This window comes from Neoarius graeffei, chromosome 3 (genome assembly GCF_027579695.1).
Source record: "Neoarius graeffei isolate fNeoGra1 chromosome 3, fNeoGra1.pri, whole genome shotgun sequence".
Lineage (NCBI taxonomy): Eukaryota > Metazoa > Chordata > Actinopteri > Siluriformes > Ariidae > Neoarius > Neoarius graeffei.
The window spans coordinates 43,756,957-43,775,049 of record NC_083571.1 but is presented as its reverse complement, the minus strand read 5'-3'; the positions used below and the strand labels follow the sequence as shown (position 1 = coordinate 43,775,049).

At 40.3% G+C, this 18,093-nt stretch overlaps 1 protein-coding gene across 1 annotated transcript in view; it reads right to left on the bottom strand.

Annotated features, from left to right (window-relative positions):
* Positions 1-4,722: 4,722 nt before the first annotated feature.
* Positions 4,723-18,093, bottom strand: part of eys (eyes shut homolog) — an 877,903-nt gene continuing 864,532 nt past the window's right edge. The window contains 4 exon segments of the mRNA XM_060915649.1: positions 4,723-5,921; positions 12,300-12,461; positions 16,502-16,674; positions 17,362-17,536. Of these exon segments, the coding sequence (XP_060771632.1) occupies positions 4,723-5,921; positions 12,300-12,461; positions 16,502-16,674; positions 17,362-17,536 (1,709 nt within the window).

Below are 18,093 nucleotides of genomic sequence, written 5' to 3'. Positions count from 1 at the left end.
GCAAGTCGGTAACGGTATTTCTTACTTTCACCATAAATTATTTATTTATATGACTTTGGTCTATAGCTGTCAGAGGCCTCGGCCTTAAAACCGGTTCCCGCAATGATGTCACGCACTCAGGGCTGGCTGGCTCAGCGGGGCAGCTCCAATGCCAACTTTGCGGTCGATTTTAACTCTCAAAAAAAAAAAAAAAAAAAAATATATATATATATATATATATATATATATATACACACACACTAGTGCATCTCAAAAAATTAGAATACCATGAAACAGTTCCTTTTTTTTCATAATTTAATTCAAAAAGGTAAACTTTCATATATTCTATATTCATTACATGTAAAGTGAAATGTTTAAAGCCTTTTTTGTTTTAATTTTGATGATTATGGCTTATAGCTCATGAAAATCAGAAATCCAGTATCTTAAATTATTACAATATTCCCTAAGATCAATAAAAAAAGGATTTACAATACAGAATGTCCAACTTCTGAAAAGTATATTAATTTATACACTCGATACTTGGTTGGGACTCCTTTACCATGAATTACTGTATCAATGCGGTGTGGCATGGGGCTGATCAGTCTGTGGCACTGCTGAGGTGTTATTGAAGCCCAGGTTGCTTTGATAGTGGCCTTCAGCATATCTGTATTTTTGGGTCAGGTGTTTCTCATCTTCCTCTTGACAATACCCCATAGATTCTCTATGGGGTTCAGGTCAGGCAAGTTGGCTGGTCAAACACACACAGTAATATCATGGTCAGCAAACCATTTGGTAGTAGTTTTGGCACTGTGGGTAGGTGCTAAGTCCTGCTGGAAAAGGAAATCAGCATCTCCAAAAAGCTCGTCAGCAGATGGAAGCATGAAGTGCTCTAAAATCTCCTGGTAGATGGCTGTGTTGACTTTGGACTTGATAAAATACAGTGGACCAACACCAGCAGATGACATGGCACCCCAAATCATCACAGACTGTGGAAACTTCACACTGGGCTTCAAACACCTTGGATTCTGTGCCTCTCCACTCTTCCTCCAGACTCTAGAACTGTGATTTCCAAATTAAATGCAAAATGTACTTTCATCTGAAAAGAGGACTTTGGACCACTGAGCAACAGTCCATTTCTTTCTCTCCTTAGCCCAGATAAGACACTTCTGACATTGTCTCTGGCTCAGGAGTAGCTTGATATTAGGAATGCAAAAGTTGTATCCCCTTTCTTGAAGATGTCTGTTCATGATGGGTCTTGATACACCGACACCAGCCTCAGTCCACCCCTTGTGAAGCTCTCCCAAGTTCTTGAATCAACTTTTCTTGACAATCCTCTCAAGACTGCGGCCATCCCTGTTGCTTGTGCACCTTTTCCAGCCACCCTTTTCAGCAGTGACCTTTTGTGACTTACCCTCCTTGTGGAGGGCATCAGTGATCATCTTCTGGACAACAGTCAAGTCAGCAGTCTTCCCCATGATTGTGGTTGTGTGTACTGAACTAGACCGAGAGATGCACTGTGTTCATACTGTTTTACTCAAACTCGAAATGAAATATTCTAATATTTTGAGATGTTTTTTTTGTTTTTGTACTGTATGCCATACTGATTAAAATTAAAATAGAAAAATGCTTTGAAACATTTTAGTTTGTGTAATGAGTCTATAATATATAACATTCACTTTCTTAAATAACTGATGGAAAATATTGAACTTTTTCACAATATTCTAATTTTTTGAGATGCACTAGTGTGTATTGTGTAATATGTATATATTTTTTTCATTCCCATTTATGTAGCATATAAGAGTCAAGGATGGAGATACTATCCACTCAAATTTTTTTTAAATTTATTTATTTTTTGGGCTTTTTTCACCTTTATTGGATAGGACAGTGTAGAGACAGGACAGGAAATGAGCGGGAGAGAGAGACGGGTCGGGATCAAACCCGGGTCCCCGGATTTATGGTATGGCACCTTAGCCACCTGAGCCATGACGCCCCCTCCACTCAGAAATTTCTTTAAAAACAAAGGTTCTGCGCATCTCCTTTAATGTGATATTCCCAGAACAGAGTTAACTGTGCCTTGCTGAAGCAGATCTTGGCCAATGACACTGGTTGCAGGACAACACTCCAGGCTGTCATCTTCATAAGAGACTCAGATATAGACCCCTTCGCAGTAAATGTCATTCATACGTAAGAGGAAATTGCGCGCGCAGCCTGTACTCAAAAAAGACTCAGCGATGCCTAGTTGTTGTGTTGTCGGGTGTCAGAATCGTAGCAGTGATAGGGTTAAAATGTACAGAATTCCAGCAGGATCCAAAAAAACTGTTTGACAAGTGACCGATCCATTGACGGTAAACAAGGATCGAGTGGACTTCAGTGGCGACTATGATACTGAATTAATTCAACAAAGTGTAAATTCAATATCATAGTCGCCACTGAAGTCCACTCGATCCTTGTTTACCGTCAATGGATCGGTCACTCGTCAAACAGTCCACCAGAATCCGAGTAGGGAATGGCTGAGCGTAGCTGTCAGTCAAACACAAGTTAGCCAATGGGAATGCATTCCTGGACAGCCCGCCCACATGTGAAGTTTGTGCCAAAACTGTAAGCAAAAAGTCAGGGAGCGCAACCAAAATAAATTCCGTCAAACAAATCTGAGAAAGACGCGGAACAAAAATAAAAGGTTTCTGAAGAGTAATAGACTGATATTTTGCACGATTACATGAATAATTTGTTTGCCAGTCTAAAAAAATGGACTTTTTGTTCTTTTTTTTGTATTTTGATTTGTCGTTTTTGTTTGATATTTCAAAAGTATTGTATGAACATTTTGGCACAAAATTGATTCCATAGGTCTATGGGCAGCGCCATTGTTTCTGAGTCCAGGCTGCGCGCGCATCCTGGCAACGGTCGGTTTGTTTACAAACATGCGAAGGGGTCTATATGCTGGGCAAGAAAGCGCTTTTGCTACAGTCTGAGGGCAAAACAAATGAAAGCACCCCTTGGGTCTATCTGTGTACAAGCCTGCCTTCATTGATGAACGCTGCACTTTCAAAAAGTTGTCCTGACACTCATTCTAAGTATGTATTAGGTTCAGGTTAAATTTAATCAACATTAAATTTTGCTTGGTCATGTAACTGGAAACAGGAAGAGCATTCAAGTTTTGTTTGGTTCTATTATATAAAACACCACCAAGTGGTAGGTTATGGACAGAACAAAGGTTTATATTGTTGTTTATGTACACAGTTAAACAACTGGAATCTGAAATAATTGGTCTGTGAAGTACATGTTTCAAAATCTCTGACTTCAAATAAAATATTTAAAGTTCAAGTATGTACACCAAATCCAGTACACTCAATGTGGATTGTCTTTGACCTATAAGCATCATGTCTGACCCACTCTTGGAGGATAAAGACGATAGACAGAGGATATGGATATATATATATATATATATTTAATTTAGAGTGTGCCTAGATTCATAATATGATAGTCAAGTAACTGAAAAACACAAGTACCATATGAACCCTTCTAACATAAACCAAACGAATGGGTTAAAGTTAACCTTAAAATCAATACATTTTGAACAAGCAAGCAAATAATGTTTTACTAAAACTTAAAGTACTATACACTTGGTTGCTAGTTCACTCACCCTGTAACTACACATGTTGGCTCTTTTATCAGGTCTACCTACCTAGTGTCATTCTGTCCATCCATAGAAGGGGACCACCACAGACCAGATATTATTTGGTTGATTATTCTCAGTACAGCAATAACTCTGACATGATAGTGTATGATGCGCTGGCATGAGTGGTGTTGAGTTGTTTTGAGCACTGTTTAATTATAAAGATGACTTTATTACACACACCTACATTGTTGGCCACCTGATACATGCACAGTTAGAACTTACAGGTCATTGCTTTGGGCTGATTACTTTTGGTTGGTGACCTTTTTTCTTAAACCAAACATGACACTGACCTGTTTAAAAAAAAAAAAATCCATCAACACTGCTGTGTCTGATCCATTCATGTTCAACCAGCATGACACACTACTACTACTACAGTGTCGGTACTGAGAATCAGCTACAACCCAAATATCATCTGGCCATCAGTGGTATATGGTGTTCTCTTTCTAATGATGGACAGAGTGAAAGGTGGACAACACACTGCATAGCAACAGATAGGTAACTGTAGTAACTGTACTGTCTACAAAATATACTTACATGGCTAAAAGTACTGACCATCACACCTATATGTGGGCCTTTCCCAGACTGTTGCTACAAAGTTGGAAGCACACAATTGTATAGAATGTCCTTGCATTACAATTTCTTTTGACTGAAACTAAAAGGACAAAACATGTTCCAGCCTAACAATGCCCTTGTGCACAAGGCAAGGTCTATGAGGGCATGAGATGGGAACTTGAGTGTCCTCCATAGATCCTTGACCTCAAACCCACTGAACACCTTTGGGATGAATTGGAAGACAAGCTGTGCCCCAGGCCTCCTTGCTCAACATCAGTACCTGATCTCACTAATGCTCTCATGGCTGAATGGACAAGTCTCTACAGACACACTCCAAATTCTAGAGCAAAGCCTTCTCAGAAGAATGGAGGTGGTTATAACAGCAAAGTGGGACTACATCTGGATTGGAATGTTTAACAAGGACATATGGGTGTGATGGTCAGGTCTCCACAAGCTTGACTAGATAAAGTGAACAGTAAACATATATATGATTTTCTTAATATACAACACTATGTTTACTTATCATCTTCTTGAAAAACATTAAAGCCCTCAGATATTTCTAGAAGCTGCATCATACTTGTGTCCTGATACAAAAGAACATCCTTGATACGGCCAACAAACCCTGTTGTAAAGAGACCAGATGTAACCCACCCTACGTCTCTGTTCAGTTCAAAGCCTCCGAAATAATAAACACCTCCATAATTAATGGAAACATAGTGCTCAAATGGGTCAATATCTTCAAAAATAACCTGCTTTTCATCAACATAAGCTTCAATGACTGTGTGATTAAGAGTAATAGATATGTATTTCCATTCATCACAGCACAGGGTTGTGTTTCGGGAAATGAGAGGAACTGCAATCTTCTCACCAAGGTTAATGGCTATTTTGAGATGATCATCCTGAAGTCCTACAGCAAGATAATCATCATCTTCACTCTCTGCCTGGCCCATCCACAGAATCAGTCCGTCTCCTGAGCTCGCCGAGAGATTAAATGACAATTGTGTGTACATCAAATCTCTTGTGCTGTACTTGGGGTCTCTGTATTTTATATATGATTTTCCAACAAAGTGAATGGTTCTCATCAACACTCGCTGCTCGCAGTAGGTTCCATGCCATCCGAGGGCACACAGGCAGGAATATGTGGCTGATGTAATGTTTGGAATGCAGAGAGAACTGTGCTGGCACAGAGCACCTATGCAAAAAACAGACTGTTCACAGTATGCACCCGTCCATTCTGCTGGGCAAATGCAAATAAATGAATCATGACCATTTGCTTTGCAGTAACCCCCATTCCTACACACTTTGTACCCACACTTAGTTCCATCCCAATCTTTCACGTTCACCCCTCGTAGAGCCCCTCTCTCTGTGAGCTCAAGCTCGTGGCCATTAATGATGACTTCGCGAATGCTCCCGCTGAAGCTGATTGGCTCTTTCTCCACTGCATCTGGGGAAACAGAAGCCATGACAGACACACCGCCAATGAAAACTTCAGTGGAGATATCCAGAGTACTCATGCCCTTAGAGGGGTCACGAATTACGCTGTGCTCATCCAGAACCAGATAACCTTGGTTTCCTTCTCTCCCAGCTTTCACTGTATGCCATGTGCTTCCTGTCAGGTCCACTCTGTTTGGAGACTGTAGAACAATTGTTTTGTCACCAAGATTGTAGCGAAGCTGTACAAATCCTCCAGATAAAGACAGACTGATGAAGTCACCTTGAGAGAAGACAGAGATTCTATTAGTGTATACAGTTCTAGTCCAATAACAAAACCTTTTTTTTTCTTTTAGTGGTCAGAACCAAATAGCAAAGTTGCACAGAAATTGCCAGATATCCTGTTCAGAACTATGTCCGACTGACTTTCATTTTCTAAGTCTGCCATTTTGTAGCAGCATCAGAAAATATAATCGAGAATATCCAGTGTACTCTTTCAATCACAGAATGTACCATCAACGTGGGAGAGTGAGGTCTGTTTTAAAAATTTGCTGTATCTTATAAAGCTCCAGTTTTTCACATGACATCTGTTTGTTATCTATACGTAAAAACAAATACCATTTACATCTTAATATCAAATGATACTGTATGTATATAAAGTTAGATCAAAGGAAATATTCCAATTTTAGGTAAGTGTGAAGTCAGTTGCCTCTCAATTTAATTCAAGTCTGGGGTTGAAGTTAATTTTGGCCACAAACTACTTCTTTCTGCTGCTCCCGTCAGGGGTCACCACAGTCGATCTGTTCCACATAGGTTCTACAACGAATGCCCTTCCTGACACAACCCTCCCCAATCTATCTGGGCTTAGACTAAATATGCACTGGCTTGTACAATCCCAGTGGCTAAGTATTTTTACCTAATCTGCATATCTTTGAACTGTTGGGGAAACTGGAGCACACGGAGGAAACCCATGCAGACACAGGGAGAACATGTAAATTCCACAAAGAAAGGCTCCTGTCGGTCATGGGGTTCAAACCCAGAACCTTCTTGCTGTGAGGTGACAGTGCTAACCACTGCACCACTGTGCCACCCAAGTTTGATTGCAAGCTACTAAGTAGGAAAAAACATGGATACCTCCCTGTTCGTCTTTTGTTAGCAGCAAGCTAGACAGCTGACTATGACGAGTAATGTATATTTTATTCCTCAAAAGAGTAAACTGTATAATCAGTGTTATAGGTTGAATGAGTGAATGTTAATTTGACTAAAGCAGATACTTGTATATACACTCACTGGCCACTTTATTAGGAACACCCATATACCTCCTGTTTTATATAGTTCTCTAATCAGCCAATCCCTTGACAGCAGCACAATGCATAAAATCATGCAGATACAAATCAAGAGCTTCAGTTAATGTTCACTTAAAACATCAGAATGGGAAAAATTGTGATCTCTGTGACTTGGGTGTTGGTGCCAGATGGACCGGTTTGAGTATTTCAGAAACTGTTGATCTCCTGGGATTTTCACGCACAACAGTCTCTAGAGGTGACACAGAATGGTGTGCAAAACAAAAAAAACATTGAGTGAGCGACAGGGCCGCGTTCCCTTGCCGAGGCCCCACCCCCACCCATTGTCAACTGCGCTCAGCAAATTCACCCCCTCAGACGTGCCTGTCTAACTAGACACAGAAACTTAAATAATGACAGTGGCACAATTAGAAATACTATTGAACGATAAAACTTTATATCCATCAACACCTATTTAATCGAGAAAAAGCAATGGTGAAATAGGCAATTGCATGGTGAAAAAATCCATCAGACATCACGGTTAACAAGTCTGGTTAACTAAAGTTTAGCCTCAAGAAGCCTTTGAATGAGTGAGTCAATGAACAACATGTCAAGAACATAACCTAGGCCTACAACAGTTTCTTTAGTATTCAGAACAAGAACATTCATTTGGTATATAACTGTTCATTTTCATTTTGGAATCCAGGCGACTTTTAACTTATGAAAACAAAGAGCGATAACAAAGAAAGAAAAATATTTTGCTTCTCAGAAATAAATCTCAAAATGTTAGGCTATGTGAAACATTTAATCCTTTCACACACATAATGTCCCAAACAGCAGTGGCACACAGCTTTGCGCATTCAGTTTGACAGCCATGGGTCAACTTACAAGGGCACTTTCCTACTTTTCTGGAAAGCGAAGTCATTAATTAAATCACTGAACTCAAGCTGGCGTAGCGTGTGAAGACATGGTGGACAGTGATCATATTGACAATGACGGGTGATTTATGCGACGGGACAAGGTGGGCTTCCTTACGGGTGGCGAAATGCATGAAAAATGTTATCAATATGATCAAAACTGGGCGGCACGGTGGTGTAGTGGTTAGTGCTGTCGCCTCACAGCAAGAAGGTCCTGGGTTTGAGCCCCGGGGCCGGCGAGGGCCTTTCTGTGTGGAGTTTGCATGTTCTCCCCGTGTCTGCGTGGGTTTCCTCCGGGTGCTCCGGTTTCCCCCACAGTCCAAAGACATGCAGGTTAGGTTAACTGGTGACTCTAAATTGACCGTAGGTGTGAATGTGAGTGTGAATGGTTGTCTGTGTCTATGTGTCAGCCCTGTGATGACCTGGCGACTTGTCCAGGGTGTACCCCGCCTTTCGCCCGTAGTCAGCTGGGATAGGCTCCAGCTTGCCTGCGACCCTGTAGAAGGATAAAGCGGCTAGAGATAATGAGATGAGATGAGATGATCAAAACTTCTGAAAATATCGTTTCATATTTTCCGATCTTGCTACCTCCGAGGCCCCCTAGTGGCCGAGGCCCTGGGCAGCTGCCCATGAAGCCCATTAGGATAACGCGTCCTTGGTGAGCGATAGTTCTGTGGGTGGAAACACATTATTGATCAGAGAAGTCAGAGGAAAATGGCCAGGTTTGTTTGAGCTGCCAGGAAGGATATAACAACTCTTTACAACTGTGGTGAGCAGAAAAGCATCTCAGCATGCAACAGCAGAAGACCACATTGGATTCCACTTCTGCCAGCCAAGAACAGGAATCTTAGAATCAAGAACAAGTTCCTATTGAAGTGGCCGATGAGTGTGTACTCATTTGAAAATAAGAAGTGCTACTCAGTGCACTTGGGATACTGTGAGGAGCCATGTTGATTTTACATCAGTTGCTGAAAATGGGGTTAAGACCACCATCCTGAGAAGGAATTCCCAGTTGTGGGGTATATTCTTTAGGTTTTCCTAGTCAGAGAGGAGACTAAACCTGACCCAATCTGTCAACTAATCTGACATGCAAAATTACCAGTCATCTGTCACTGTCATCTATCAATCATGCTAACTGATAATCAGCTAGAGAGAGATCAAAACTAATCTATTTTAGGGGTTGCATAGAAAACTAATAAATTCACTAGTCACTGCTTTGGGGATGTTGAATGTTCAGGACAGTTGGTGAAAAAAGTAGGAAACAGGTGTTGGTTAAGAAAGCAGCTAAATATACTTTGTTAATCTGAAAATGTTTCAGACTATATGAAGCCAATTCAAGAGCTAGCTGCACAAGACTCCTAAGTGAAAAGATTAATTAATTAATTAATTAATTAATTAATTAATTAATTAATTAATTAAGCAAGCTTTAAAGCAAAGGTCTGGGATTTTTTTTTTAAAACCTGGTCCTTACTTTACCATCTCTTTGGGTCCAAATATTAACTCGGGACAAAAATGGAGATCAGCCCAGTATTGAGTTAGAGAAATAATTTGGGGAAAATAGGGCCCATGTTAAACATTCCCAGAGCTTTGCTTTAATGAACCACTGACACTTTGTATCACTTTACATAAAGTGGAGACATGTGCGTCAGCTCTCATGAAATCCCACTCAATTAGTTTAGAGCAGCCTTTCTCAACCAGGGTGCTGTGGCACCCCGGGGTGCCGTCTGGCTTTGTTAGGGGTGCCGTCAAAAAATTATATATTCTAACATTGAAATAAATAAAATGAATTAAAATTCCAAAAAACAATAGTTACACTAATGCAGATCATCGCTGCCTCATGCATCATCAAAATTTGTCTCACAGCCCCCTTTCCCATGTCACAACGTCACTGCCGGGGTCAGCGTATGGTCAGCGTGACTGCGTATATTTTATATGGGGGTGCCTTGAGAATTTGCATACTTCTGAAGGGTGCCGTGACTGAAAAAAGGTTGAGAAACGCTGGTTTAGAGACAGATCAGCACGGCATCCTTGCTTCAAGAGGCCAGTTAACACTGAGTTTCAGGCACTAGTGAGGCATTTCTATATTTACTTCATTTTCATGAGAAACAGTTGTACTATTTCACCATTTCCATCATGTGTCCCCTGCATGTATCACCTCCTAGGAATCCCTAGTTTAGTTCCAGAAAGACACACTGTTTTACATTTTTAGCTGTACCCTGCTGAACAAACCTTTCAGCTAATTATCAAGCCTGATTATCATTTAATCATCAATTTTCTTTTTTCTTTTCTTTGTTTTTCGATGACAGAGTGTTAGAGGATGGGGATAAAAAGTGACAATGTATCTGTCTAGGACTGCAGCTGGAGAGCTCTGATGTAGTTAATAACTAGCAGTTATTGCCCGTAGGAGAGAGGAGACGTAGTAGTTATTGCCCATCACTGAGGAGACGTAGACTTGGCCCTCATGGAAGTCTCCAGCGAGGAGCGCTGATTGCGAGGTCCCGTACAATCAAAACTCCCAGGCAAGTGGGGGAGGGGATTCCCCGCTGAGCATACGTGCAGTGTAGCATGAGCATGTAGCTTATGGGAAATGAATAGTGTGTTGGATTAGCACTAATCCCATGTTTTGGAAAATCGAAAATGTTGTCTTGGGCCCCTCTGGGGTGTCACCAATCCATGTGCAAAGTATGGAGTATGTGTGTCCAACGGTGTCGATTTGCATAGGTGAACAGACAGACAGACAGCCTTCCTTTAGTAGTATAGAAGTATAGCTATATTGTACATACAACCCCGATTCCAAAAAAGTTGGGACAAAGTACAAATTGTAAATAAAAATGGAATGCAATGATGTGGAAGTTTCAAAATTCCATATTTTATTCAGAATAGAACATAGATGACATATCAAATGTTTAAACTGAGAAAATGTATCATTTAAAGAGAAAAGTTAGGTGATTTTAAATTTCATGACAACAACACATCTCAAAAAAGTTGGGACAAGGCCATGTTTACCACTGTGAGACATCCCCTTTTCTCTTTACAACAGTCTGTAAACGTCTGGGGACTGAGGAGACAAGTTGCTCAAGTTTAGGGATAGGAATGTTAACCCATTCTTGTCTAATGTAGGATTCTAGTTGCTCAACTGTCTTAGGTCTTTTTTGTTGTATCTTCCGTTTTATGATGCGCCAAATGTTTTCTATGGGTGAAAGATCTGGACTGCAGGCTGGCCAGTTCAGTAGCCGGACCCTTCTTCTTCACAGCCATGATGCTGTAATTGATGCAGTATGTGGTTTGGCATTGGCATGTTGGAAAATGCAAGGTCTTCCCTGAAAGAGACGTTGTCTGGATGGGAGCATATGTTGCTCTAGAACCTGGATATACCTTTCAGCACTGATGGTGTCTTTCCAGATGTGTAAGCTGCCCATGCCACATGCACTAATGCAACCCCATACCATCAGAGACTGCAGGCTTCTGAACTGAGCGCTGATAACAACTTGGGTCATCCTTCTCCTCTTTAGTCCGAATGACACGGCGTCCCTGATTTCCATAAAGAACTTCAAATTTTGATTCATCTGACCACAGAACAATTTTCCACTTTGCCACAGTCCATTTTAAATGAGCCTTGGCCCAGAGAAGACGTCTGCGCTTCTGGATCATAATTAGATATGGCTTCTTCTTTGAACTATAGAGTTTTAGCTGGCAACGGCAGATGGCACGGTGAATTGTATTCACAAATAATGTTCTCTGGAAATATTCCTCAGCCCATTTTGTGATTTCCAATACAGAAGTATGCCTGTATGTGATGCAGTGGCGTCTAAGGGCCCGAAGATCATGGGCACCCAGTATGGTTTTCCGGCCTTGACCCTTACGCACAGAGATTCTTCCAGATTCTCTGAATCTTTTGATGATATTATGCACTGTAGATGATGATATGTTCAAACTCTTTGCAATTTTACACTGTCGAACTCCTTTCTGATATTGCGCCACTATTTGTCGGCGCAGAATTAGGGGGACTGGTGATCCTCTTCCCATCTTTACTTCTGAGAGCCGCTGCCACTCCAAGATGCTCTTTTTATACCCAGTCATGTTAATGACCTATTGCCAATTGACCTAATGAGTTGCAATTTGGTCCTCCAGCTGTTCCTTTTTTGTACCTTTAACTTTTCCAGCCTCTTATTGCCCCTGTCCCAACTTTTTTGAGATGTGTTGCTGTCATGAAATTTCAAATGAGCCAATATTTGGCATGAAATTTCAAAATGTCTCACTTTTGACATCTGATATGTTGTCTATGTTCTGTTGTGAATACAATATCAGTTTTTGAGATTTGTAAATTACTGCATTCCATTTTTATTTACAATTTGTACTTTGTCCCAACTTTTTTGGAATTAGGGTTGTACTTTAGTTAGGAATACACACAACACACATTATTAATTTGAAAAGACTCAAGCGGGAGAGAGTTTTTCATACCAGCTTGGGCATTCAGATACTGTGCAGTGTAGAACAGGATGCCCTCCAGTGAAATCGTCTTGAACTGCAGCAGAAGGTGTGTTCTGTGTCTCATGTGGATGAGGGGAAAAGCCATCCAGGAGGACCGGTTAGCTTCAAAAAATGGGTCGCTGATTGACAAAGCTTTAGGGAAGACAGTAATAATCAGGCTTTTACAATATATAGGACATTTTACTATCAACATTAAGTTTAGATAAAATGCTTGCCATTCCATAAAACCAATATTAAGTCCCCTCTGAAAGTATTGGAAAAGCAATGCCAATTATTTTGTTTTGTGATACACTGAATATCTGAATATCTGAATAGCTCTGAATATCTACTCTTAGTTCGAGCCCTAGATTTCGCCTGTGAAGACTGCATTTATTGTTAAAAAGGATAAACCAACATAAAGACCAGAGAGCAGTTTATGGGAGAAAAGCAAGCTATTTTGAAGCTGAGAAAAGAGATAAAATCAGAGCATTTGCACAAGAATTGGACATAGCTAATACAACGATTTGGAATGTCCTGAAAAAGAAGGTCACCACTGTTCTACTAAGAACCAGAGATTGAACAGCACAGACCAAAGAAAATAGTAGCAGTTGATGACACACATTGTGAGAGCTGTGAAGAAAAGCACAAAGCAACAGTCAGTGACTTCACCAACAAAGCAAAGGCAACCATTCCACAGGACAAGGGGGGAAGTCACTTCAAGTCAAGTCACTTTATTTCTACAGCACATTTAAAAACAACAGGAGTTGACCCAAATTGAAGGGATCACAATCTACCGTTCAAAGAAGACTTTGAGAGCAAGAACATAAAAGTTATCTTTAGTTAGAAAATGAATGTTTGGAAATCTTTTCTACTGACAAATTTAACATAAAATGTATATTAAAAAGATATAGTGTGGCTAAGACTTTTGCACAGTACGCAACATTCAGCCCATTTTGTGCAGAATAATGGCAAATCACTGAAAGAGCCAAATGCAAAACCTTGTGATTTATATTTTAGTGGAAGTGAAATCTTACTTCCAGAGCAGAAATATAGAGGCCATACCACAAGGTGGAAATCACTCCTCAACAATAAGAATAGGAAGACCAGCTTGGAATACTCAAAGAAATACAGAGATAAGCCACAAAAGCTCTGGAACCAAGATTAACCTCTACCAAAGTGATAGAAAGGACAAAGTGTGCAGGTAGAAAGGATTTATTCATGATCCAAAACATACAACCTCATCAGTCAAACACAGTGGAGGTAGTGTCATGGCTTGGGCTTGCATGGCTGCTTCTGGAACAGGCTCACTAATCTTTATTAATGATGTAACTCGTGATGTTAGCAGCAGAATTTACAGAGAAATGCATCCATTTTATTTGGGAGGAACTCTATCAAGCAGGAAATCTATCATGCTCTATCTATCTCTTCCTCAGCGAACATCACTGCAGCGACCTGGACATGTAGATTCCTCCTTTACAACATCTGAAGGGTCCGCCCTTTTCTTACCACCTACTCTACTCAGCTCCTGGTCCAAGCACTGATCCTCTCCCGCTTGGACTACTGCAGCTCTCTCCTTGCTGGCCTTCCAGCTTCTGCCATCAGACCCCTGCAGCTCCTCCAGAACACTGCAGCTCGCCTGGTCTACAACCTCCCTCATTCTCCGCATGTCACCCCTCTGCTTGCCGACCTGCACTGGCTACCTATTGCAGCTCTCATCGAATTTAAGACATTGGTGCTAACTTACCAGGCTCTCAAGGGGTTAGGGCCAGCGTACCTCCAGAGTCTGATCCACCCCTACACACCAGCCAGATCCCTACGCTCCACTACTACTGGTCACTTGGCCCCTCCTCCTCTCTGCTCTTGCTCAGCCTGCTCAAGACTGCTATCTGTCCTGGCTCCACAATGGTGGAATGACCTTCCCATTGAGGTCAGAACTGCCGACTCCCTGACCACTTTCAAGCGCAGACTGAAGACTCACCTCTTCAGACTGCACCGCTCCCCTTCTTCCCTGCCTACTGTGTAACTGCGTTTTGGTCTAGACCAACCCAGGCTGTGTGTAGTCTAGCCTGGGGTTAGCTGTTTTGAGTTCTCTTAGTTGTACTTCATATGGTTGGTTTGTTTCCTTGGCTGTTTGAGTGTTGGTACGTCAACAGAATATTACACTAGGTATTGCTGTCACTTGTTCAGTTGGCACTAGAACTTTCTTGTCTAGAAGTTCAGCACTTCATGGACCTGACTTTTGCACTCATTATATGTCGCTCTGGATAAGAGCATCTGCTAAATGCCATGTAGCTGTTTATGGGATTATTGATTGGTATGGGAAGGTTTTGCTGTGTTTTTGGATGTACAAATCATTCTGAATGAAACAAAGACATCAGATTTTTTAATTTACCAAAAGTAATTCATCATTGGGGGAAAAACTGGACAGATTTCTAAACGTAGAAGGGGAAAATGGGAAAAAAACATTCAGTGGGACTCAGTGTCGAATGGAAAGGTCAAAAACCCAATGGTATGCTCACTTCATTTCTACAAAGGTAAGAATAAAAAAAACAAACAAAAAACAAACAAATAAAAAAGACAAAAAAACAAAACAAAACAAAAAACTCCCCAGCATAGTTACCATTGCTATGGGGTCACATGATGGTGCAAAGCCTCTATAGGTGGGTTGCATCAGACATCACATTCGCCTCATTAGATATGCAAGACATGAAGTGGTGGTCAGCTAAGCTCACTGTTCACAAATCATTACCATCACTGAGGGGCCTTGCTTGTTGTTAAAATGACCTACACTTGCATTGTTTTTGGCTGCTCAAATCATACAAACCATGAAACTGAAAAGTTTCTTTCGGGTTCCTCATGAAGTGATAAAAAAAGGGTGAAAGAGCAAAGGATTTTACCAAAAGATAACAAGAAAGGTGGCTCTTGAACCTTTTGCTGTGATGGAAGGGAGCAGAATCAAAGAATGCTTGAGTTTGCAGTGATTACTTCATGAAAGGTTTGTAAATTCCTCTGATTTATTTCATTCGAATTCACAAATGACTTCTTGCCATTTTCCATTATTTCGTGATGTTTTAAAGTTCAGCAGGTGCTTAAGTCCTCATGTGTTTTTGTTTACTGTATGATCATGGTTGCCATGCGTATGTGTATGTTTTCACTTTATTTATCAGGATGTCCTAGCAATGTTTACAAGGACGATGATGTAGATTGGGCTCCTACACTGAACTAGATAGATAAGATAATCAAGGTGATCCACATAAACACAAAAGCAGAGCTCACAAGTTAACAGCACGGAACTACTTACCCAGCCATGCAGTTACAGTGAGCCTAAGGAGAGAAAAAACTGGATTGTTGCTCAGTGGACTTGATAAAACACAGTGGACCAACACCAGCAGATGGCATAGCATCCCAAATCATCACAGACTGTGGAAACCCTGCACTGAACTTCAAACACCTTGGATTCTGTGCCTCTCCACTCTTCCTTCAGACTCTAGGACTTTGATTTCCAAATGAAATGCAAAATTTACTTTCATCTGAAAAGAGGACTTTGGACCACTGAGCAACAATCCAGTTCTTTCTCTCCTTAGCTGAGGTAAGATGCTTTTGACGTTGTCTCTGGTTCAGGAGACAATCCCCATTGTGATTGTGTGTACTGAACTAGACCAAGAGATACACAATATTTATACTGTTTTACTCAAACTTGAAATGAAATATACTAATATTTTGAGATACTGGATTTCTGATTTTCACGAGCTGTAAGCCATAATAATCAAAATTAAAAAAAGCCTTGAAATATTTCACTTTACATGTAATGAAGATAGAATAGATGAAAGTTTTCCTTTTTGAATTAAATTACAAAAAAAAACTTTTTCATGACATTCCAATATTTTGAGATGCACTAGTAAATGTTGAATGGATGAATTATTTTGTATGTCTGTCTCAGTGATCTTACAGACTTTCTATTACTTTTGAAACTAAAACTGTCAAAGCACATCTTGATAAATTAAAGGGGTACTTGTTTGAATACTTGTTGTTAGAGAAATTACCTGCTTTGAAATTTAGCATGTATGACTGCTTTTGCTTTACAATTAAGTCTCATAATCGCTGTTGTCTGTAGTGATTGGGAGGAACACTAATTTCACAGTAATTAACTATTATAATAAAGATTCATTCCCCAAAGTACTTCAGCAGCTAACCTTCCTGGCAGAACTTGCCGCCGGTGCCCAGAGGACACTGACAGCTGTAGCCTTCAGGAAGCGGAACACATGTAGCACCACGGGCACATGATGGAGGTGGGACACGTTCCAGATCACAGAAGGACACACTCTCAGAGCAGAGAGCACCTTTCCATCCAGACCTACACTGGCAACTGAAGTGTCAGGAGAATAAAATTAAAAATTATTTGATAGGCAAAGTAAGCAAAGTTTTCAAATTTTCAATTTAGTTAATAGTAAAACGTTTAAAAATCCCCAAGAGACAGAGTAGAACCCACAGAATCACACATACACAGATTCTCAATCAAAAAATAATCTGGAGAAATCCAGTACTGTGCAAAGTACTTGTAAGAAAAATGTACGAAGGAAAATTTGTGGAATAAAAGGTGAAATTAACAGTCTACCGTAATCTAGACCCTAGTCTACCTAATGTCCTTAATATTGATGCAGCCTTTAAAACTGCATCAACTCTTGTATGTTTTATAAGGAAATCAGCTGCTTGTTTTTAACATCTTGGAGAAACTGCCAGATTGTTTTTTTTTTCCAGACTTTGGCTGTCTCTTCCCAGACAGGTTCAATTATGTTGAGATCAGGGCCCTGCGGAGGCCATACCATCTGTTACAGAACTACTCGTTCTTTAAAATAGCTAGAAAATGAATGTTTGGAAAGCTTTTCTACTGATGCATTTAACATAAGTGCATATTAAAAATATATAGTGTGGCTAAGGCTTTTGCACAGTACGAAACATTCAGTTCATTTTGTGCTGAATAATGGGAAATCACTAACATGTGAGCCAAATGCAAAGCCATATAATTTGTATTTTGGTGGAAGTGAAGTCTTACTACACAGAGGATCCAGAGTCGATACAGGTGCCTCCATTGTGACAAGAAAGCAGGCTACATGGAGATATACCACACTGACCCACACTGCGGGCAGCTATAGGGTGGGTTTCCGGCCTGTCCAGTGTGTGGAACTTCCCATCATGTCTGGTCCGGAATTGCACATTAAAAATGCAACCTTTTCATACAAAACACATTATACATTTATTTATAGGGATAAATAAAGTTGTTAGTGATAAAATTAGCTCATAAATTTAAAATCTTTATTTTTTGTGAAGCTGCTTTGCCACAATGTCTGTTGTTAAAAGTGCTACACAAATAAACTGACTTGACTTATATGTGATTGTTCAGTCTTGATACGGCTAAAAAAAAAAGAAGAAATAAAACATATTTCTATTAAAGGTGACATTATAGCATTGCCCCATACTTATAGAAATGCATCGACCTGATTTATGACAGCTTTGACTCTACGACATCCGTCTGTATGACGATTGTGTACCACCACAGGGAACCCGATCATAAGTGCAAGGCAACATATCTATCTCAAACACTTGACCACTGGACAACGAAATTTGTATCTTTATTTACATAAGATAGATGGGTTTTATCCAGTGCTTATTTTTAATTTGCTTTTTAAAAAATAACGTGGGATTATTTACTAACACATTTTACAGAAAATATAAATGGTGGTAGACTGATGAAAGTGCAGGAAGAGTTTTATTGAAAACACGTGAG